Source organism: Brachyistius frenatus, unplaced genomic scaffold, assembly GCF_029030835.1.
Source record: "Brachyistius frenatus isolate BFR_SWC_R1_liver_20210118 unplaced genomic scaffold, ASM2903083v1 Contig_31, whole genome shotgun sequence".
Lineage (NCBI taxonomy): Eukaryota > Metazoa > Chordata > Actinopteri > Embiotocidae > Brachyistius > Brachyistius frenatus.
Genome location: NW_027210630.1, coordinates 1591246 through 1615740, shown reverse-complemented (window position 1 = coordinate 1615740; position 24495 = coordinate 1591246). Strand labels below are relative to the sequence as shown.

At 41.4% G+C, this 24495-nt stretch overlaps 1 protein-coding gene across 3 annotated transcripts; it reads right to left on the bottom strand.

The window, feature by feature from the left end:
- Positions 1-212: 212 nt before the first annotated feature.
- sorbs3 (sorbin and SH3 domain containing 3) lies at positions 213-23902 on the bottom strand. Of its 3 annotated transcripts, none has more exons than XM_069699777.1 (21): positions 23831-23902; positions 15543-15615; positions 14603-14791; positions 14310-14382; positions 13633-13766; positions 13446-13509; positions 12569-12607; positions 12400-12481; positions 10721-10829; positions 8961-9014; positions 8679-8786; positions 8043-8098; positions 6105-6175; positions 5494-5555; positions 5281-5327; positions 4965-5079; positions 4734-4859; positions 2845-3396; positions 2617-2720; positions 2411-2517; positions 213-1663 (listed from the first exon to the last, which is right to left on the bottom strand). In XM_069699777.1, exons 2-21 carry the CDS (start codon positions 15552-15554, stop codon positions 1602-1604), a joined length of 2166 nt encoding a protein of 721 aa, XP_069555878.1. In that variant the 5' UTR covers positions 15555-15615; positions 23831-23902; the 3' UTR covers positions 213-1601. The 3 variants fall into 3 exon arrangements, with proteins under 3 accessions (XP_069555878.1, XP_069555877.1, XP_069555879.1); XM_069699776.1 differs by lacking the exon at positions 23831-23902 and adding an exon at positions 21294-21474; XM_069699778.1 differs by lacking the exons at positions 8679-8786; positions 23831-23902 and adding an exon at positions 21294-21473.
- Between the last annotated feature and the right edge of the window lie 593 nt (positions 23903-24495).

The following is a 24495-nucleotide window of genomic DNA, read 5'->3' as shown; positions in this document are numbered from 1 at the left end:
ATATTAGGGTGTGCCTGTGTTGTTTGTATTGTGAAATTCTACACTGGAGCATCAGTATAACATACTCCGCATAAACAGTAAAATACACTCAGTGTCACTTTTATTAGGTACTCCTGTAGAGTCTACTGTAATCCAACCTAAATGTTAAGCTTGGTTTCATGATGCCGACAACAGAATCAAAACAAAATGAACACATGAACACAAGCTATGTTCAGCATCACTCTGTAATGTTTAATTGATTTTTTTTTAAATTGCGTACCATACATATGCAATACATTGTTTTTTAAGCAAATATATATTATACTTTCAATTTGATAAATGGTTACAGTCTGTACAGTCATCCCGTGTCTACTAAATACGATTCATTTTTACAGTGAAATCTCTAATGTATCATATAAAATTGCAAAATAGCTTAATGATAAGGATTTTTAATTAGTCTTAAAAACTCGTTAAAGGTAGCACTGGCACAAACATGAGTGATTTTCTGAATACTGTTTTCAAGTGAGCAGAGAAAACATTGTAAAAAGCAGTAGGTTTAACAGAGGCGTGTAAGGAAAGGTTAGTTTTGGCACATACAGCATTAATTCAGATATTTCAAAAGATCATTCAACCATCTGGAGGCGTTGTCTAGATTCAACTTAGAGCTATTTAACACAGCTGATCTGGTACAACTTGGAGAGGTTGGAAATGTAATGTTCCAAGCAAAGAAACTTGTATTACAGACAACAATCTATCTCTTTACTTTCACCTTTGGCATTCAAGTCAATTGCTGAATGGGGATAAATGTCATCCAAAAACACAACCATTCTACAGTGAATAACTTTCTTAAGAAACCAGAACATGCAGTAATTCTTTTTACTGTTCTGGATACCCTTGTGGAAGGCTGTAAACTTATCTTGATATGTCTGAGCCCTTATTGTGCTTCACTTTCAGCACCATTTACAGATGTTCATGTTGTTTCCTCAAACTGCCACGGTATTTTCACAGATCTGAAAGAAAATCTGGGGAAAATATTTGAAGGAAATATCATTAATCCAGTAAAAGTCTGGGAAAGTTATCCTCATCTTCATTCAAAACTGTCAGCAGTGGTTTGTGATGGCACGGTGGTGACAAAAAGCTGAATGCAGCATCGTACTGTATCAAGACCGCAGAGGGAACAGTGCTGTTCAGTGGGAAGGAATGCAAATTTCCTGCAGCTGCAAATAGTTGTGGAACAAAAACGTCAATTCTCTGTTTCTGAAACATCATCAGCATTCATTCTTTCCTCTGAAGTGATGAGCGTGAAAACACTCTCCAAGTCTTTGTGCGACACACACTAATACACACACACACACACACACACACACACACACACACACACACACACACACACACACACACACACACACACACACACACACTGTAAGTGCTCACACATGCAGGGAGGTGAGGTGGGAAACGACATATGCCCCCTCCTTCACCTCTCTTCTGGGACACAGAGTGAACATGCGGGCATTCAACCAGGTTCGGGAGTGTGGTGGGGAATGGGAGGAGGAAATTATTATCATTAGTTGGGCTCTTTATGAGTCCTGATGGATGTGGACAAGCAGTAAGTGAGGGAGTCAAACCGGTGCCACGTAATTCCCAGGAAAAGTCCCAAAAGCACGAGTCCGTTCTGACGTACCTGCAGAAAGAAGAACACATGCCGTTGTCACAAACGGGCACAATTAAAGTCGAGAACATCTTGAAAACTAAAGCAGTGCCAGTGACACCTGCAATGTTTCATGATGTCCACTAGAGGGAGAGCTGACATTGCAGTATGTTTTGAAATGAATGACTAAAACCACAAACCATACTAATATGCCTACAAAATTTGTTACAGTATTTCATGGCATGTACATTTTGGGGGAATTTTATTCAATTATATTATGTTTTTAATACTGTACAGACACATGATATCCCACAGCTTCACTTAATGGAAGCAGCAACTTTAATGATTTACTGATGAGGTATCAGTAAAGGCTGCATGACAGTTTCTCTTTACAATCCCTATTTTAAAAAAGCCCTGTCACTATGTGACACCCTATTAGTTTGCAATCTGCAGTGGAGTGACAAATTAAAGGAATAAGCTAAATAAATATGGTGACAAATGCTTTCATACAAGGCACAAGCACTAATGATAAGGTTTGACTAACATAAAAATATGTGAATCATTGCTTTTAAGGTCAGTACATACAAACACCTGTATGATGTTCTGTTTCTCTAAGTAGAGGAACTTTTTTTCTTTTTTTATCTATCATAAATTTTTGCAAAATGTCCAACATAAATGTCTTGTTTCTATAATAAATACACTGAAAGACTAACACACTTTCAAAATTGCACTTTTTGATGAAATAAAACACAACACAAATCACAAAACAGAATTCCTCACCTACAAACCAGCCATCATCACATTTCTCCATCACTTGTACAATGTCTCCTTCTCTGAGTTCCAACTCGTCTGAATTCTGTGGTTTGTAGTTGAAAACAGCTTTATATCTAAAAAATCAAGCAACAAACAAACTGTCAGAATCACAAATTCTCAGTCTGCACTAAGACACTGTGAACAAATATAAACAATTAAATTTCAGGACATACGGTTGGCGTTGCATCCCTGTTGAACCGGGGATGTTTGGCCCTCGTGTTTGCGGCAGGGAGTTGACATGTGGGTGCGACGGAGCAGCTGGGTTTGGTATTGCACCCTGGGAAAAAGAAAAGCATAATCTCAGGCATTATGAAATAAGAAATGATGAGTCACATTCCTGTGACACCACGGGTGTGGACATGCTGTGACTTGTACACATGACTTGTGCAGTGAAAGCAGACCTGTGAGGGGTCAGTGTATCTGGGAGTGTTCGCTGTGGGAGCTCCTGCTCTGTGCACTGACGCTGATGACTGAGTGGAAGGTGAAACGGCTCTAGCTGTGGAGATCTGGTGACCTGAGTGTGTCCCAGCCCAGTGGCTGTTCTGCTGGCAGGGTGAAGCGGTTTTGGAGGTGCTGTGAGGCAAACGAATAGCCATTTCTTTGGATACAGGTGTCTGGCTGGGGGAGCGTGACTGTGAAGCTGGGCTGCTATACGGTACGGGTGAAGACGGCTGCACAGGTGAGAGCTCAGGTTTGGGGCTCAGGGAAGTGGGATTGAAGGGGGACAGTGGTGACCGCGGGCAGGGTGAGTGGAGTGGACGTCCTGGACTCGGGGGTCCAGGGGAGACAGGCGACATGGGGCCGGGTGAGTAGTCATCTGAGGAGTATTTGGTGCGGGGCAACTTGTTGACCTGGACATAATTCGCTGGGAAGATGCCGCTCCGGCTTGTTCCTGAGATCCTGCCCTCCAACCACTTATCGTCCACCTGCCTGGTGATGCTGATCACTTCACCCTAAAGAGTAGAATTTAGAAAAGTCATATATACTGTAATAACATCATACACAAAGCCCATAATGTACAATGAGAAGTGAATCATGAAGTCTGGTTAACATATAAACATCTAAATGATCTGTCAAAATCTAATATGACTAATGGCAGCTTCATCATCTTGTGATGCTAACTTTTGAAAATATAACAGAAGTTTTAAAGCTGTAAAACTTTTCACTTAGGCTCCTGAACAGAGGAAAGCTTTTAATTTGAAGTCAAAGGTCCCATATTTTACACTTTTCCAGATTCTTAGTTGGAGTCTTGATATTCATAACAGTATATTTTTTTATGTTTTATGTATAAAAGAAATCCTCTCAGTTTAGTTTTAGTTTCTCCTCTCTCTGGATCTGTACTAAGAACAGGCTCTTTTGTGTCTGTGTCTTTAAAGCGCATATATATCATTGAGTCTTCTGACTGGCTGACTCTTTTCTGAGTTACGCATGCCTTCACCAATCACACGTCTTCTTTGGTCTTGTAGCTCGCTATCACTATTTCAAAATGACCGCTTGGTGTATTCTTCGAGATAAAAGGTTGGACGGAGAACTATGAGGGCAGACATATGTTACAACCGTGAGTTTGTGATATCACAAATCGGCACGGCCCATTAGATTATCAAAAACAGTCTCATGAGTGTGAAGTAAATATAAAACCAGAGGCCAGTTAACTTCATTCCGAACTGTTACAGCAACCGAATGGCTCGATAAAACCACAATGAGTAGATTCAGTTTTTGTGCAGATTAAACAAACAACACATGATCTGGTAATAAGTGAGTTATTGTTGTTGTTGTTTCTTTAGCAGTGCTGGTAGGTGCAATTTACTAAAGAGCCAGGTGAACTGCTTAACCCTGTTTCCAAGCAAAGCTAACCAGCTCAAGGAAGCGGTTAAGAATATTTCCTAAAATGTGTAAACGTCTTTAAGTGCTCATAAGATTTCGAGCCAGAAACAAACACAGCACAAAAGTATACAGTTGGCCAGTGAGCAGAAGAAGCATCATAGTTTTTAGCTCAGAAATCTTCTCTCATGGAGAGAGATGTCTGGCAAGATGGCGCCGCGGATGGCAGCTTCGGTACTTCGCTCTCTCTTACTTTTTGTGATCCATTATTCAGGTGTATATATATGTATATACGTGTTTCTTTGCTGTATATGTTTATTTATGTTTTACATGTCTATTTATGTCTGTCGGTTTTTGTTTTTGCATGCTCAGAGAGAGAAGTAAAATTTCTTGTATGTGTAAACATACCTGGCCAATAAAAGCTGATTCTGATTCTGAAATGAAACATTACAGAACATGACCCACTCACTTTCCGAAAGGACAGTTCAACAGGTAGGTCAGCGTTGAAGTTATATAGAGCCAAAGCTTCCCCGTAGTCCAACACCTGAAGAGTGGGAGACTTTATAGGTGTCGGCTTCTCTGTAGGAGGCAGGATCTATGAAGGACATTGGAGTTTTTAGACAGTATCACACGGCATTATAATACATGCTGTGCTTTCTACAGAAAAATAGCTTCAAATTAGAGACATGAGGAAATTCACCTCCACGTAAGATGTAGGGAAAATGCCAGCTCTTCCATGATGTTCTCCTTCGAACCAGTTGGCATCTACCTGCCTGTGTATGTAAACAATGTCGCCTTTCTGCAGCATGAGCTCCCTAAAGAAAGATAACGAGACAAACAAAAGGAAAATCTTTCAGGTTACAGAATCGATTGTTTCAAATAGACATTATAAAGAGGATTCAGACTTTAGATTTGACTTTTAAATCTGATCATGCTATTATTTCTTTCTGAAATGTAAATGATCATGCAACACAGGAAATGACATATTCATCATCTCAGATCACACTCTGACTCACTTGGGGGACTGAGCCTGGAAATTAAACTTGGCTCGTGCAGCCTTCATCTGGAAAAACAAACAAATTATTCAGTGTTTTGGGAAAACTTGCAGCTATCATCTGAACAATTATGAACCAAGAAGAAAAACAAAACGACACGATGTAAAAACCACATAACAAAAAGGTATCTTATACAATTTTTTAGCTTTTAACAAGACAGTCAAAGAAACATACCTTTTTCTCTTCTTTTTTAGATGGGCGCTCCATGGTTTCATTTGCAGGGGAAAGACGCTCTACTGTGGATTGAAGGCACAAAAGTGTGAGTGGAGTATTAATGCGTGTACTCTTTTGTTTAGTAATTGTTGCTATTGAATGTGTTGCGATGTAAACGCAACCACAGCCATAGCAACTACACAAGTTCAAAAGGTATCCTGATATTCCAGGAAAAACAATGACATAAAGCTAATCTTTAATCAGGTCTTCCGAGTTTCACTTCCTATTTTTGTGGGTTTCCTCCCCACCCAGCTGCTACTGTAGGGAAAAAACTGCAAAGACTTTCCATGTTCACGCTGGCCTCAATTAAAAAGTTAAATACCAGAGCAGCAGACAATAAGGAAAATAAAAGAGGACAAGGAGACCATCCGTAATATATTAGATTACACGAGGCTTTCATCAAAAATATGCTTCCTGATTAGATGAGCAGGCTGTCTGCTGGAAGTGCACGTCTTTTAGAGGGACGGTGGAATCATAAAAGAGGAACATGATCAATTTATTGGTGGCACTATTTGCAAAACAATAAACTCCTCTTTAATATCAAAGCAATTAGAGATGAACTCTATGTTTACCGTATGTGGGAGTGGAAACCGATGAAGTGCCAACTGGTCGATGGACAGGCTGCTTTGATGCTGATGAATTGCTGAAAAAGTGAAGAAAATATAGGCTTTTTATGTTTATAATACTATCACTCTGTCTCCTCTAATCAACGGGAAAGGTTTCTAATGACATCAAAGCAAAACAAAGTTAAATACAAGCAGCTAAATACAGCTGGGAGACAATGTGTGTGTGGTGTTTATCTATAGATTTAATGTACAGCACATGTGTTTGCAGCTGGTTTTTATACACTGGACAGAGATGAAGCAAATAATCAGACAGCTAGAAGGACACGCAGATGATACTTTGTGACTTGCTGTTGTCCTTGAAATCTGGTTTTAATAAAGTTTCCAGCTTCAATTATCCAGTCCATTTATCATCAGGATCAAGAGTGTGCGTTTAAATTAATCCAAAACCAAAAGCTTCCTGCCTGCCTCCCTCCAAACTCATTAGCATGTTTCCAGACAGTGCAGTTTTGTATTCCAGTGTTTGCAGCTGGACACGCTGACCTAAACAGCATGTCTAAATAACAGAAGACAGTAATAAACTTGACAGATTCTTGCTGTTGTGTTCTTTACATTTACATGTCCTCAGCAAAATCCCTTCAGACTGGAAAAGGTCACAATCCATGAACTCGATTTAGCAAACAACAGCGAGAATCCTCCAAGAATGCATTACACACATGGAGAGAAATGTGGACTGCTGTCTACTGTTTGAAGTAAAAAAAAAAAAAAAAAAATCCAATACTTGAACTTGTTAAATTAACAGCTTCCTACAAGAGTGTCTGGTAGGGCTGACACAATATGCTTCAATACTATCACGATACTTAAGTGCTGATTCAACATGTACAGCCATTCTCAAATATTGGCCATTCTATAAGTATGAGATTCACCATTTAGATTTATCATACTTTTTGTTTTCTTTTTTAAAGACCATTGGTAAATGTTAAGTCTTCCATAGACTGTGTATGAATCGTCAGTCTTTGTGAGCTCTATTTTAATCGGCTCATTCCTATAAACCCCTTAGCTCTGGCTTAAAGCCATGCTAATGAAAAATCTGTTACTTAAGTAGATAAACAAATTACTTTTATAATAAAGTTGAATAAAATAATGTTACCATGAAGTTATATGAAGTATTGTTATAATGAAATGATTGAAAGTAGAACCACTGTTGACTGAGGGCAGCAACTACATTAACATTTCAGAACAAACCAGAAGGTTGGACGAAAAAGAGCTAGCTGTTAGCAAAGTATGTTAAAAATTGTAAAGAATCCCAATAATTAAGTGAATCTGTTTTTGTATACCCCTTGGTGTTTTACACAGAAAGTCATCTGATCAACCAGCACGTCCCCTGCAAAGTATTAATAGTTGCTCTATCCAATCACAGTGCCGCAGCTCTTAAATCAGAAAGCAATGACGGAAGATCAAGAGGCGGGGAGTTACACTCAGAGGAGGTCTGTTATGTGTCGATTGACCCTGGGTTTTCTATTAACCTGCCCTGCATTTGCCTCTATCATCCACACAGTGAAAATGAAGTCACTTAAAAAAAAAAAACTCCTGAACTCCATCAACAACATGATTTATGACTGAACAGCCTCCTGAAATACTGTCTATCTGCGTGAAGTGTGTGTATTTACTTGTTGGTGAACAAACTGCATCATTGTGACAGAAAATGAACAGTATAACTACAACAACAAAAAAAAACATTTTATTTCAGTGGTAAATCTGAGTGAAATGTGTGCATGTCAAGGCATGTAACAGAACATAGATAGATAGAACATAGAAATAAATCTCAAGTTATAAAAACGTCGGTAGACATCAGGAAAAACTGTCACTAAACACAGCTAAAGTATCATTTTTATAACATTCATCATTGTGATCATATATTAACATGTCATGCTGTCATTGACTAACCTGTAGTTTGTAGTGCCAGTCTGTGGAGCAGTTACTGGATCCCTGCCTCTGGCCTCCTGCAAGCAGAGTGAACACTGAACACAGTTTGTTCTCTGCAGCACCGCTCAGCCTTCTGTATCTCAGCTCAGAGGAAATCTCACAACAACTCAGACAAAAGTGGAGGTGCTGACCACTCCCAAAGGAGGCAGAAATCCCCTGGGTCCTATCCTCCTCGGTCTACAAACAACACTGCTCATGATCTGTCTGAGCTGTCTGTGATTTCAGTCAAATTACGGCCTGTGAAGCTGCTTCAATCACACAACAATCACGCAGTTCTAAACAACATTATCAAACAATCGGATTCAAAGAAAACTGATTCTTGATATTTCAGCAGCAAGGTCTGAGGGGGAGCTTTGCAGGCAGGTGATTAACAAAGCAGATCAATCCGAGTGCAAGACAGGCAGGCAATTCTGAGGCTGTCATCCAGGTCACACAGGAAAAAATAAATGTATGTAGACAAAGCTAGAAAGCAGAGGGATCTCACTGACACACAGGCTTCATTGGGAGTGTGGGGAGGAAGGGTGAGAGTGGGTGGGAATTCTGCTAGATTGGGTGGGGGATGCTTGAGCAGAGAGAGTCAGGAGGGGGGCTCAGTACCTCACCCCAGCCTCGACGCTGCTTCTTCTGGGAAAGTCTCCTCTCCAGGCCCTGAATCTCCGAGTCCAGCTCAGCCTCAAACCGACTCAGCTCAGATACCAGACTGGCCTGAGCCCGAGCAGTTATAGAGTTCAAAGGGCAAGATTAAAACACTAAAACAGAGTCTGACTTTTGGAGCTAATGGTGTCCCTTTTCAACTATTTTTTCAATTTTTTTTTTTTTTTAATCTTGATCGAGTTAATGAAGAGAAGCAGAAATTAAAACTGTGCCAGAGGTACTCACCTCAACTGACGGGGACTTTGGTTTCTCAGGCTGTTTCTTCGGGGATAGATGAGCCTACGGACAAAAAAAAACAACAGACCAGTAGTTGTCATAAAATTGTTACCGAACTTATCTTGATCATGAACACCTCCCACACAGGGCTGGATGAGCAGGCAAAGCAGGAAACTGTCCTGGAGCCACATACTTCTTGCCCGGTTCTATTAGAGGTTTCTTCCTATTAAAAAGGAGTTTTCCCTTCCAACTGTCACTCACGAGGGAATAGTTGAATTGGTTGGTTCCTCTCTGTAATGTTTTAAAGTTATATTATAAAAAAAAACTTATGTTAAGTAACCTGAGATGACTTATTTGTGATTTGCAGCTGTTCAAATAAAACTGAACTGAACTACCAGGGGTCTAAAAATTGTATGCCTGTTCAGCTATGAATTATTTCAGAAATTAACACCACGATAAAAAAAAAACTTAGTTTTAAAACCTCATTAACCTTGTAGCCCAGGTTGTGCAGAAGAAACCTATGTCACGATCTTATTTTAAGATCATAATTATTTGAGTTAACAATGAAAAATGAATAAATAAATAACAAGTCAAAAGTACCATCATTATCTTACATTTAGAAATAATAGTTTCCAAAATATAGAGAAGACTGGATGTCCAAGTGCTAGCAGAAGAATAAATTTAAAAAAAAATGTCTTCATTTAACTATGTTAGCAATACCTCCTTTACGCTCTTTTTGCAAAGACTTAACAACACTAGCAGCTGATTCTATCAAATATTACTTTAAAAGGCTCTGCTGATGAGAATCACAGACCAATGCAACATTTTTTTTTCTAAATCCTTGGCTGAAAGTGTGTCTTTGAATGCCAAGGCCTTCCTCTCACTTGGGAGTCATCCTCCTCACTACAATCACAGACTATAATGTCACTGTGAGGCAACACAGCACCTGATATGGTCTGTGAGCTGGTTTTCTAAACGCTGTCTGGGGATACAACGGCGGCTGCTGTCATGAAGAGGAAATGAAATAAGTCTCCATGCTGTGAGCCATTACACACCACAAGAGGTTAACACCATAATACGGATCACAAGACACCTCAGCTCCCGTGGGGGAGTGAAAACAAAGATTTCTTTTCTTCACAAGTGCACACACACAAGGCACAATATGCACCAGATCTGGGACATTGTTGCAGGAGGACATTAAGAAAAAGAGACACTGCTCTGTAACTCACCAGGGGAGTTTAAACACAGAGACACAGACAGAATGTACAAATATCTGCACACTCAATTACAACAGGTCTTTGACAGTGCAGGATACACAAGACAATAAATCACAACCCCAGTGGTGTTAGAGTGTAAACATCTCCAGCTTGTAAATCCCTGACTTTCAGATCATGTCTTTTCTTGTCTGAAAATCTAAATGAATGAATGCAGAAAGCCTACTGGATCCTCTGAGTGAAAGCAGTTAGCACATCTGGTGGTAAGCAGCAGGTACTGAACACTGTGGAATGACCACACTCACAAGTTATTAGATACCTCGTGTGAGAAGATGAAATGCGAGGAGGTTAGACTGTAATCCTTAAAGAAAAGGTGACCAACCTGTTCTGGAGCTCCTTACTGGGAAAACAGTGCAAAGACTACACAAAGAAGTCCAGTGACCAGAGCCAACAACAACGCTGGATAAATCTAACGGTTAAAGAATCATTCAAGAATAATTTTTTGAGTGATGTCAGAGCCCGTTTTTAAAGCCTGTCAGTAGCGTGAGGTCGTACCTGGCTGTAGCTCTCTGAGGTGGTGCTCTTTCCAGGCTCAAACTCGAATATGCTCTTCGGTTGAGGGTGCTGCTTTCCTGGGTCTGACAGCTTATCTACATCCTCGCTCCTGAAACATAACACCCCGACACACACACACACACACACACACACACACACACACACACACACACACACACACACACACACACACACACACACACACACACACACACACACACACACACACACACACACACACACACACACGCGCGCACACGCACACACCATGGACAGCAATTTAATCATGGCTTCATTGTGAGTGCCTGTAACAACAAATCCCAACTTGTCTGTCCCGCACATTTTCTCTGCCCTGCTCTTGGTCTGGTTGGTATTCACATAAGACGTGAGCGGGAGTCTTTATCTGATGTGAGAAATACATTTGTATTTGTGTGTATTCTGCAACAAGAAGTTGAAAGACATTTAAAAAAACACCCACACAAATAGCACGTAGACATCGGCATAGCTCACCGTTAAGCCTCCTCTCTTGCTAAACATTTCAAATTAAGCATTTCAAAACATGAGCTTGTACGTGAATTATTATTTAATGTCTTTGTGATGCAACAAAAATCTGGTCTGATCTAAGTTTTGAGTTGAAACAAATTGAATTGGTCTGAGGTCGGTGTAGATGTATTAACTCAAAGCAGCAGTTTGACATTTAGGGAAACACAGATTCCGCTTTCTTCCACAGTTACATGGCAGACTTTCATATCTGTCCTCAAAATATGAAGCAAACCAGGACAGAGTTAGCTTAGCTTAGCACAGCTAGTCTGGCTCTGTCCCTCTGCCTACGACCACCTTTAAAGCTAACAAATTCTTCTCCTTGTTTCCATATATGTGCTTAGCAAAGCTAACTTACCGATGTTTATACTGCCTTCAAACAGGGTTGTGTTTACAATTACCATTGCCACCATTGTTTCAGTATTCACAACCTCTGACCTTGGAATTTTCTGGAAGGTCAGGGTTCATGAGTTGTGTCGTGTTTCTGACGTTTTCAGAAATAGCAGAGGCTACAGAAATTAATATTTTGTTGGATGGTAAGTTAACATGCTGTAATTTTAGACGTGTAGAATTTGTCTTGATAATTTAACGATACGTCCGAGGAAAATGTTGATGTGTCCTCATCATTTGTCATTATGTCTTTGCATTTACTGCATTACGTTATCCCCCTGCTAGCTTGCTAAATTGTTAGCCTCTGTGGCTTCTAAACGCCATCCACGTTGCCGTTTCCTAGCAGTGGTGCTCTCGCAGCCCAACGACTTAAACGCTAAGCATATCGTGCACACGAATTCCAATATCATAACCATGAGCTAAAAAGCTCCATTTGAAGGAAGCATTAGGACTCTCAGGCAAGAAAGGAAATAAATAAGCATCTTTACAAAAATGTGACACTACTACTTTAAGTTGAATTCCTGCCTCTGCCCCTTCCTGTGTTTATGTTCACGCTGTCAGCCCCTTAGTTTACCCACTGTGAGAAAACATGCATCTCACGCTGATTTTATTAAATTGCCCTAAGGTGTGTCGTGAGTGATTGTCAATCTGTCTCTTGAGGGCCACGTGATTCGCCTGTTTTCTTTCCAGTGCATGCTGGGATATGAAAAGCTGTCCCATGACCCTAAAGCAGTTCAGTGTAAACTCACCAGTCTGGTAGAGCTCCGTAAGGTGTTAATCTGAAGAGATTCTTGTCTGCTTCATTGCTCTCCTCTGTGTTGGCAGATAGCCCTGCGGATCAGTGCAGATCAGTCTTAAGTACAAACTGATTATATAACCCGACAGGACAACAATCAGGAATTTAGTGGATTCACTTACGTTCAGCTGACCACCGCTCTGAATCCTCGATCTCCAGTTCTGGTAAACAAAGAGATTATTTTTAGACGTCATAACACTCAAGTGTTTCATTTAGATAAATCAAAAGTAATATAACACAAACGTGTATTTTGCATACATGTTTTTAGAATCAGATACAGTCCTCACTTTAATTAGGTTTTTATTATTCTTTACTTCAAATTGGTCTACCTCTAACATATTCACATTTGTATTTCATTAAAAAAAAAAAGATACTTTGCATTATAGGACAAGTGGACTAATGTGTCGAAAGTAAGACTGACTTGTATGGGGTCATGTAGTCAAAGTGTCAAATATTGTAAATAAGAATTGTATAAACATCTGGAAACTTGCCTATATTTTGAATTCTGGAATCATTATTCATGATCCAGAACTCAAATCCTGCCTTTGTTATGCAAACATGTCAAAGATCATCAGTAGCACCTCAATGGGTTTGTGCAGAATTATCAGGCATAACAAATTAAATTTTACTAAACTCCTCAGTGGTTTGAATCCTCAGCACCTGAAGACATATTTCTCTTAAAACACAGTTTAAAAAAAATACCACAGCACTGCAACAGAGTCATTTACTACACAAATAACAGGGAGTGAGTTTCTATTACGCAACATGCAATAGAGACAAATTAACAGCTACATTTGGGAGGGGCTGAGATAAGAAGATGGATTATTGTCAGCTCTAATAAACTGAACTGACATCAGACTTTAGGGCTGTTTCATCATGTCTTATTTTGCCTCTGCAATAATCTGTTTTCTGGATCACCCCTGCAGTACCTGACACTGGCAGGAATTCACTCTAGAGCTGAGTGAGTGCAAAGAGGAGGAGAAAGAGGAGTGTCCTTACCCTCTGGCTTCTTGTGGATCTGTCTGAACATGCTCTTGTACCAGTCTCTGGGTTTGTTCACACTCTGGTGCAATAAGAGAGGGGAGGTGCAGAAAGTAAACAAACCTGGCGAATGACTCTCTGGTAAAATGCAACACATCGGAAGTGACGTGTGTTTGAAAATGAAGCAGTGCTTTCTTTGTCTTACTGATCTGGAGGCGATGGGCATCCCGGTCTCATCCACTGGACCGATCCCTGAGAACTTGATGAGCCTCTCCTCCCTGGTGGGAGTACAGCTGCGTGGCAAAGCGGAAGAGTTCTGGACTCCATTGGACAGTCCACCTGAGTCACAGCCACAACAAGAAGAGTTCAGTAATTATATTGTTTCAATTAATGATGACGTGTGCAAGTATTCATCTGTTTTTAAAACCTACACATCATATCTAACACAAGGTCCAAGTCAAAGCTGTTGTGTATCACTTATAAATAAACTCTAATCATCATTCTTACTTTACAAATGGCAGTTAAATATTTTGACTGAATTCCTCTCGTGTTTTAACAAAAATTTTGACTTCTTTTCTTTACTTTGACTCACACTACAAATCTTCACTTTTCAAGTCCTTCCTTTAAAAAAAATTATATGATGTTTCAGCCAATTACACTTAAACTGACACTTAAAATATTTTAAATGTAAAAACAGCTCAATTTGAGCAAGCACGCTCTACTGAAATTGTTGTCTTTCCCAGCTCAGTGCCATTCTCACATTTATATAAAAAATAAAACATAATTACACTCATATGACACTTAATGTCTTCCTTCATTTAAATGTAACAATCTATATTAAATTGAACATTGTAGCACAGATTTTAATATTCCTAAACTTACCATGTGACTGTGAGGGCCCGTAGTATGATCCAAAGCTGAGAGTTGTTGGGCCTCCTCCATTCAACTCTGACACCTTGAGAAGGGCAGACATGTAAAAATCAGTCCTGATACAAACATATCAGTTTGATGTAACAGAAAATTGCACAGGTAATGGTTTCAAAATATGTCCATTGCTGGATGTATAACATGTGATGCTCAATTTTTCCACAGGGAGGAGCACTTGTTTACTGAATTCCACTCGGTCCACTCGACCTCAGCGTTTTTATTGACAGCCTCCAGGCCATTAAACATACCTTGAACTCTCCAGATGGCAGCCTCGCAGCGTGAAAGGGGTTCAGAAGAGGAGTGGGGAGTCCAGGGGAGATGACCACCTCATGGGTCAGCTCTGGAGAGGTCAGTATGTGCTGACTTGAAGAGACTCCAGGCTCCCCGGAGAAAATAATCCGGGAGCCATTTGGATCGCCGACCACTTCCGCGCTTTGCTTAACACAGAGGAAATGAGAAATATGGATGAACAAAAACAATGTGTGAACTTTGCTCCTTTCAGGCTCTACTGTTGGCCCTGGGTAAACAACTCTCTCTACGGGAGGTCATGTGAACTTGTTAGCGGTCCAGTTGTTCTCCAGAGAATAACTGGCCCCTATGGGGGAGCCTCTGATCAAAAGGCCCCTAATTTATTTAAAGCACGAGCAGTGGGAAGTGGTGTTCCACCCACTTCATCATCTCTCTTGCCACGACTGCAGAAAGGCCTCATTCAAGGTGCAGAGTGGGGGCACTGAAACAGGAGAGGACCATTATGAGCCCATTAACTCCCTATTCACCAGTCCTCCCTATTCTCCAGCCAGGGGGTGGAGCCGGGGACGGAGAGGTTGGGGAGGGGTCGTTGATGTCAAGCTCAACATCCAGCAGTGCTAGCAGTGGTCTTGTGGTCTCCATAGTAATCTTTTTTACTTCACCAGGCCCATGATGACCAGTCTAGCTCCTCTATTGGAAGACTATGTGTTTGAATCAGGTGCTTTGGCCCTCCCTGTGTGGTTGCCAGGGGTCATGGGAAAGCCCCTGGTGGTAATGGTTGAACTGTTAACTGCACCAAAGGACTGTTGCTGTGACACCAGACCAGAATGACTTGTGTTGAATGTTTTCACTTGATTTTTAAATGTGATTATTCAAGAAAATCACATTTGGTAAACAGTTGGCAATATCAATATTTAGCATGACTGAAAATGTTTTTACCTGGGACTGCATGTGATCTGTTATGGTCCTTGTGTGACAGATATCAAATTCTTATGCCCAGCATAAAACGTATCTGCAAAGAAACACATAATGCAATTTTCAAATGAGTTGCAATATTCATACCAGGGGCAATCAAAAAGTTCAGAGAATGCTCCTGTTGTGAACAAATAGAGTGATGTGCACTGAATAGGAGGAAGCTATAATCTTTGTGACCTGTATTACAAGTTATGCCGCTTGATCAAAATCAACACCTGAATTACACATGTTTTCATGACCACTAATACATGTGCATTTGAGATCTCACCATGGACCTGGAACTGAAGCAGAGAGCGCATATCAAATTTTGTGGTGCAGAGCCAAATCCAATGAGTAGTGGTGGTGAGCAGCAAAGATTGTGTTGTTGCGGGCAAGAAACTCCCTCATTTTCAACGTGCTGTGAGCAGGTGTGTTGACATGTTGGAGAACCAAAGTGCCATTTCACTATAGTTGCGGTCGCTTGCACTGAATGTTTTCCCTCAGCTGCCTCAGAAAATCCCAGTAAAACTCGATGTAAAAAGTCAGACTCTGGGGGACCAATTCACGGTGTACAATGTCAAGGAAAACCCACCTGGTTGCACTCTTGACCTGATACACCTTCTTCAGTCTTAAACTGAGACAATCTGTTCCTCTTGAAATGTGAATGTCACTCATCTGGCTCATTGCTTCATTGTCATAGATTTTCTGAGTCTCACAACTGTCATCAAAATGTGATGTGACTATTTGTTTCAGTTGCACAGAGATGACATCTTTTTCCAAAAGAGCATTGAACCAAGTGTCAAACCAGTGAGTAGAGCACAGACATAAACACAAATACAGAAATCTGTCATGTGAAATAACCAAAACAGTTCTGGCAGAAAAATGTCTGGTCATAAGGACTTAATTAGAAAATAGGCTTTAAGGTCCTTTAGTAGAGTATATCTGTAATTTTTTTTAACTGGTAATATCAAATACACATCTGTGAAAATAATCCAGAGATATGAAGATTGTTTCACTTTAATTTAGATGTCAAACTGTGCTGCTTTTAACCCTTTGAGTCATTAGTTGTGTCGAGTAGCACAAAGCCTCCCTGTCATAAATTCACATTTTACATCCAGGCAGACCTGACAGCTGTTCCATTATCCCACCAAAGAGGGGAAAAGTTAGCATCACCAACTTTTCCCTGTTGTCATGGAAAACCCACCCAAAACAATAAGTGTGACTCACACAATCTTCCCAGTCATACAATGCCATAATAAGATGGACCTGAAGGGACTGGATGATGGAGATGGTTGGATACTGAAAGCGGAGACCGGCTCCTAATCAATTCCACCTCAGACTAACAGGTTAGGCCTGCTGTTTAACATCGAAGGCACGGCGGGACTGAGGGGGAGGCCGTTTCCACTCCTGAATGAGGCAGGCACCTATAGCAGCCAAATGGTCCAGAATAACAGTATAGGCATAGAAACCACTGCCTCTCCACAGCCCTGAATCCCCACAACCCTGGCCTCCGCTCTCAAAATCAGAATTATCTCAAGAAAAAAAACTGAGCAGATACTAACTGTTGAAGCAAATGATAAAGATTTAATTTTTTGAAAGCTATGGCTCTGTAGTTTTGCAAAAAAAGTAATGACTGAGCGTGGGCCAGACTACTACATGCTGAAAGCTGCCCAACACAGTTTGCACTGATGAGTTTTCCATGTGGCATTTGCAGTGAGCATTAGCGTCTATAATCATTGTGCTGAAGACCAAGAAAACTATAAGCGCTGTGTCTCTGCAAAAGGTTAGGAAACAGCACATAGAACATGCAGTGATAGAATCAGTGTTCCAGTTTACAGACAACAACGTCACTCATCATCTGAGTCATCATCCCCCAATAAACTGTGTTACATAACAGAAAAAAGATGGGAACTGGAGGATTGTGTCTGCAACAATATGGTTAATGGTCAAGCATGACAGATGACCCATCATCCCCTGAAGCGATCACAGCCAGCTGATTATGCATCCAACAATAGGAAACCTATGCGCCACTTACAAATAATGTCTGGAAGTAATCTCAGTTACAGTGTTTTGGACATGCTGGTCTGTGTTTCCACCTGGTGTCCACCAAGCAGACGGCTCTAAAAGGCCAACACATTGATGAACAAATAACTAGATCAGTCATTTTCAACAGAACTTCTGAAGAGGAAACAAAAGAGCTCTTTTCACCGCACTGCTGCCATTCAAGTCTCAACAAAAACTCCTCTATGCCATCTGTCCAATTCATGCATTTAACTAGGGGTGTTTCTAAAAATATTGCAAAATATAAGAGGTACTCAACTAATTTAGTATTGAGACACCACAAGAGTCCATCCCGACTTTTAACAAGTGGCAACCCACGATATTTTGGCCGTCGCCATCTTGTCTTTTTTGGAGCCAGAAGTGAGCCCATTTGGACAAGCTGGCAGATCTGACTGAGTACCGAAGGACCTTATGCCTTCCCACCTGTGTACTGGAAACCCAAATGCAACCCAGCCAGGCCAATTAAACCAGGCATGCCAGAACCACCAGAACAATGATCAATCAGAAGGAGTGCATATAGCTTAAAACACCGATATGACTTGCGAAAAAAAGGTTTTCTGGAGCTTCACTTTTGGTACCCAGAGTCTGCTCCAATGGTTCCTACATTTCCCATAATTCAGCTCAATATCCAGCATTATTTTTTTCAAACCAAAGAAAACTCCCTCCAGGGCCACTGAATCAACATACAACTATGCAGACTTCTGGAGAAACCCCTCAATATTTCACTCTGAGACTGGATTGTCCATTTCTAAATAAAATACTACATTTTTAAATTTTCTTTAATATACTAATACAATTAATGAATCACTTTTTGTTTTAACTTGAAATTGGAACTCCCTTCTCTCCGCCTATAAGAGCTGAAATATCCTGCTTTATCAAAGGGGCTTCCCAATGAGTAAACCCATGTCATAACAGCGACTCGATTCTCAGGGGAGCAAAATCCAACAGAGGAATCCTCCAGCAGCATTCCCCCTTCGAGAGCTCCAAACACAATCCTACCTAATAAGGAAAAATCTGTGTCGATATCTAGCAAGAAAATCCCTGTCCTAGAAGCTCTCAACGCCCCGTGCATTCTTATGTTATTACCGAGACTCAACACAAGAGGCAGCTACAAGCTTTCAAATGGAGACAGGGTTTTTTGAACAGGTGGTAGTTGAGCGCCTCGATGTTATCGTGAACATTACAGCCCTACGAGAGGGCCATTATCACTCCTAGATCAGATCTGGGAATGGAAGAAACACGCAGACATAAAATTCCCATATGTACCACAGATGAAGAGATGATGTCCTGCTTTAGACGTGCATTTCACGACCCCACAATTTTTTATTTGCTTCTCATTTAGTGTTGCTTTACATTCAGTCCGGCACAGTGTAACTAATGACATGCAAAACGAGAATCATGGGATTTTGGGATGAAAATCTCTGCCTCTGATCCCAGGAAATCCATCCGGTCTCTCGGAGCACGAAGCCAGATGTTCAAATCTAACTGTATACTAATCCAAAAAACAGGAGTCTATACATCTCTGTCATTTATATAAGATCAAATATATCTGCTGTGATGTACTTAAAACAAGGTAGTGAAGCATGAGGGTTACTTCTTCTTTTCATCCACATGGAGAGCGGATGAGAAACCAGACTATTATCTGAAGTTGTTGAGCCAGAGCAGACCAACTCATCAGCTACAAGGTCAGTGAACTTCACCACACCCTGTAAACCACAATGGGAGGTCTCCACATCTAGTAAATGCGTCACAATTTGAATGTAATAGTCATAGTTTTGCAGACAAAATATATGCCAGACATGTTCATTGATGACACTTATTAGTCATCAAACTTCCCAAATTTCTCCATCTTCCACAGAAGGATGCGAACAGGTCTTTCTGAGAAGACCCTGACCTACGATGACCTCCTTCTCCACCACACACACAGAGAGCTTCTCCTGTTGTTCTCACTAAGAACAAGGCTGTCAAGGTGACCACACACACACTGAATGAAAAACTGTTGCAGCGTTGACCCGTGAACTTCTGCAATTGCCAGCAGGAGGGTCGTGATCTGCGGTCAGAAGGAGAATCACGTAAATCAGGGAGAATAAAACAAATAAAAGACTCAGTTGTGAATTCATCTCCATTCATTAGCTCCTAAGTGTTGCCCTCTGTTTCCGTGTGCAGGGTGGTGAGTTAATCATTGACTCCAAAGGTGCAAACTGTTGCTCACAGTCTGATCTTGATCTAAGTCCTGTAGAAAACCCGTCAAAATATGAGCGCACAATCAGATTAAGATGAGGTTTTCTTAATGGCATGAGCACTGACCAGCATTATATTTCAGCCTAAACCTTCTTAGAAATATTGTACAATCTTCGCACGGTGTAAAGAGATCTTGATCTTCTAATGAAGTGGCTATGTCCTGGACACTATTGCAACCTAAGGTCTGGAGTAACAGAAGGGTTAAAGTCTTATCACCAATTTGCACGTACACACAGTTACTGCTGCCCAACATGTTACATAACAGGGTCGTAAAACCAAAGAAATCCTGCCTTAAAAAGTGCTGAGATGGTAATTACAAGCACATTTGTTGAGTAAATAAAACAGGCATCCATTTCTAAACACGTTAAATGAGTCACTCAATAACTATGCGAGAGATCAGGTCTGTGAGGTTCATCACACAACCATGCTGCCTGCCCTTCTGCAACTTCTTAGATGAGTGGACCGGAGCCCATACAAGGTCCTGGAGCTGCAAGTTTATGATATGCAGTTATTGGGGGATACACGCATATATCAGGAGGGAAGTATTTCACCTCCTTGTATGGTGCTCCTCCAATCTGAGCAACAGGAGGAGTCTGTGTTTCTTGTCAATGGAGAGGCGATGTTTTCCAAGGAGAAGCTGCAGAGCAATAAATCACAGCCTCCCACCACAAGAGGAGCCCAACACTGACTAAAAATGCTGCACGGTTTTTATCAGATTTGTCCTTACTACAAACATACTACACATCATTCAAGATAATTCCTTATTTGAGAATGTTTGCAATCGGTTTGACAAAGCATGAGAAAATACACGCTCAGAGCGGGAGAAAAATGTCACAAATCCTCATGCCTGTCATTTTGCATCTTCAAAGCTGAGTGCAGCCTGTGGATATGAGCACTGGCAGCATGACCCCCAGTAATATAATCACAAAGGGAGTCAGAGCCTTATGTGGAAATCACCCTGACAGTGAGGAGAGCCTCCAGTGATGCCTGGACAGTCCTGGGACCATTAGACAGGTTGGGAAAGTATTCTGACAGAACAAATGATTTCCTTTGACATTCACCTGGCAGTTACTGGAGCACCCACACCCACTGGGCAGAGCAATGAGAGGTGGCATGTTGGAAAACATTACCCACAGTTTTTTTCTCTCTCTCTCTCTCTCTCTCTCTCAATATCAGAACTACACCAACTACAACTTGTTTTCAGGTACACTGCAAAGACACTGTACTCTTGGGTGAAACCTGCAGCATTAATCCTGTGAAAACAGCGTGTAATCCCTGAGCAGTCAGACAGGTTACTCAACCTAAAAAAAAACAACAACACACACTTGAAAAACAGCCAACCACACATACAGTACATTTCTACACAACTACAATGGTCACTCCCTGTTCTTTAAATCTGTTCTCCCGTGTGGGAACAAGTGTGTAGCTACTCACCTTCAAAGTGGCACGGCACCAGCAGGCATGAAAACCACACTGCAGACCTTCACTGCACGTTCTCTCTCTTTGACTCTTGAAACCAGCCAGGACACACAATCACTCTCTCGCTCTCTCTCTCTAAGTCCCAGCCCTTGCTCAGCCTGCCTCTGCGGAGGACTTCCCGGTTGACAGGCATCGCCATAGCAACCCACTTCGGCCCCTGTTCAAAAAGGCACCCTGCACTTGGCTTGTCAGTTCGGGGCAGCTCCTTCACAGTGAAGCAGCTCTATTGTTGTGATAAGGTGATATTTCACAGCACCGGGTTAACCAAAGGGGAACGCAAATAGTTCATCACCTTCCACCTCCCTGACACTGGCCCAGCAACTCCATGATATTCCCTCCTAACTTTATCTCTCCCATGCCTTCCTCTCCTTTTGTGTGTGTGTGTGTGTGTGTGTGTGTAAAGGCCAGGTCTCTGGCCTACCCAAAGGCATGAAGGCAGAATAAGGGCTCTCTTTCTGTTTCTGTGGCTCTGGAAGTGTTTCAGGGTCATTACTCTACTACGCCATACAATCAACCACTGACAGCTCAAGCCCTACTGACTTTTCTCCAGTAATCACACACACGCCCACAATACTTCTGGATGTCAAGGTTAGAGCAAACAGTATCATGAAAGATGTGTTATGTGTACAGATAAGTCAGCCAAATTGTGATCAGATTGTTGGTGAAACCACAGAACTAAGAGCAGTCAGAAAGGAATCAACACATTCTCAAATCCTGCTGCCTCTCATGCGTACAGTTCTTACCCAAATAATATCAGGATTACCAGTTTGCCTGCGGTTCTTGCCAATAAAGACAAACCTGAAATCGAATGTGGTGACAGACTTGTTTTGGCCCTGAGTCTGCAGCAGGTAGACCGAGCTCAAAAGGTCCATGTTGCAGGTGAGGGATCCAGTCACCTGCTGACACACGCAATCCCCCTTCAGATTCTTATGCACATTGTGCTTTGGCAATAAACTGAAGGCAGGACAAAGAATAACATGTAATAGAGTCTGTTGTCAGTGATCTCTCCTAAAAGTGTATGTCTCTGTTGGTGTGCTGGCCAGTTTCAAGCTGAAATTGAAGGACTCAGCTCTTTTTAATAATTCAGCGGTCTGGCTTGGTAGAGCGAAGCTCGGGCACATATCCATTTACTGAGCCAGTACTCCTCACAGGGTTGTTTTTGCCAAACGGTTGAGCCTCTGAACCTGAGGGGCAGTGCAGGCTTTCTAGAAGAGGCTCCCCTCGTAATCTGTGTCCCGCTGGGGCAGACTTTCACCCTGCTGTGACCACATCTGACACCCTGTCACTCTGCTGCTAAATGAGGTAATCACGCAAGAGGCAATTGCAGGTTTGGCGCAGGACTCGACACCTCTTTCACACTGGATCCTTGTTCGCTTTGTCTCCGTCTCTTCATCACTAAACAAATAGGGTGGTCCCTCATTTCCAGCTCTGTTTTTTTTCCAACAGAGATAACCAGGATAGGAAGGAAGGTGCATGATGTTTTGCCTCAGTCCTTCCCTGAGACAGATGGATTCCAGCAGACCTTTACTATGCTGTAAAGACCAATCACTGCCCTTTCACACAGAGCCAGTGTCACTGACGTAGCTCATTAAAAGGGAAAAGTCCAGTGAGTCAGTAAGTGGGTTATATAATCAAAAACTACATCATTCTATGACTATAGCCCCGGCTTTTTGTTTAAAACCCCAGCTTCTGCATATTCTCAGGAAACAAGAGACAGCAAGTCTGTAACGATGCCAAGATGAGGTTATCATCAAATGAAGAGATGACTGCAGAGATATAAGTCAACAGGTAAACAAGCATCGCCACAGTGGAGGCCAGATAAGGAACTCTGGACTTGTACGTGTCATTCATATCGCAGGTTGTCGTCTGAGGATACACTTGTGGAATGTCTCTGAGAGCAAACACCAAAGCATCATGGTTTACATCAGCAGTAAACAACATTTTTCTGTCCAAGGACTGTGTGTCAGACAGTTGGCTGATGAGAATTAACACAGCTAGTATAGTCATAAAGTGCTTACTTAAGAAATTTGGATTAAAAAAGAAATAATTTGAGTACATTTCTAAACATGGAAACTTGCATACACACTTAAAATATTCCAGCAACTAAATAGAGGTCTGATGATAACCATCATCAGTCATTCAAAACAGAGCTATCTATCTATTGCAGTAAAGTCCTCCTCATATACTACCTTTCTCATACACCAGTTTCTCAACAACACTCTGAACAAAACTTAAAAAACAGTCACAGCAACAACAACAACAAACAGAGCTTTAAACAGCCTTATCTTGTCTTTCACATTGATAAACTGAGTGATGAAGAGTAGAAACAAACATGATGCTCAAATCTGTGTCTGAGTCCATAAAATGAAAACTTAAATCCAAACTACTGAGACAATCACAGTGACAGAGGCTGGAACAACTCATTTTCTTTCACATTGTGAATATTGCCTTCCTTCTGCGCTTGTCATGGTGAGAAGTTATACCATACTTACAGGCGAGTGCAGGCTGAGCAGTGAGATCTCTTCAGTACAGAAGGAAAGAGGAAGTGAATGACTAAGAAGGAGGGAACCACTCTGCTCTTCTCCTTCTCTCCCTATCTCCCTCCCTCTTTCTCTGTCTAAGACCAACAGAGTCTCTTTTATCTTTGGTGAATGATTCAGCGTGGGGCCTAAATGTTTGACTGGGTGTCTGTAGGCGTGTACATATGTGCATATGTGTCTGTATGTGTGTGTGTGTGTGTGTGTACGGCTTTTCCTGTGTGTGTGTGTGTGTGTGAGAGAGAGAGAGAGAGCGTGCACTTTAAAGCTCATCAGGGACAAGGCACTCAGTAATAGTTTCCACCCGCAGCTGGAACTAATAGAGATTCCCATACAGGCTCAGGCTCAGTGGAACCGCCCTCCAGTGTTTTACGTGGAAGGGGAAGAGGAGGCGATTTCCATAGTCATCTCAATAAATCGGCACATGTATCATGATAAGCTTGGTCTATTCACTGTCTTTAGATCTTCAAAGGTTGTGTCTTTCACATTCATATCAACACAAAAGACAGTGTTTTCTGCACAAGATCTAGGGAACTCAGTTGACTGACTCACCTGTCCCTTCACAAGGCCCATCCAGGGAAGGGAGTATTACTTGGTGTCAGTACAATTGCATTCACACA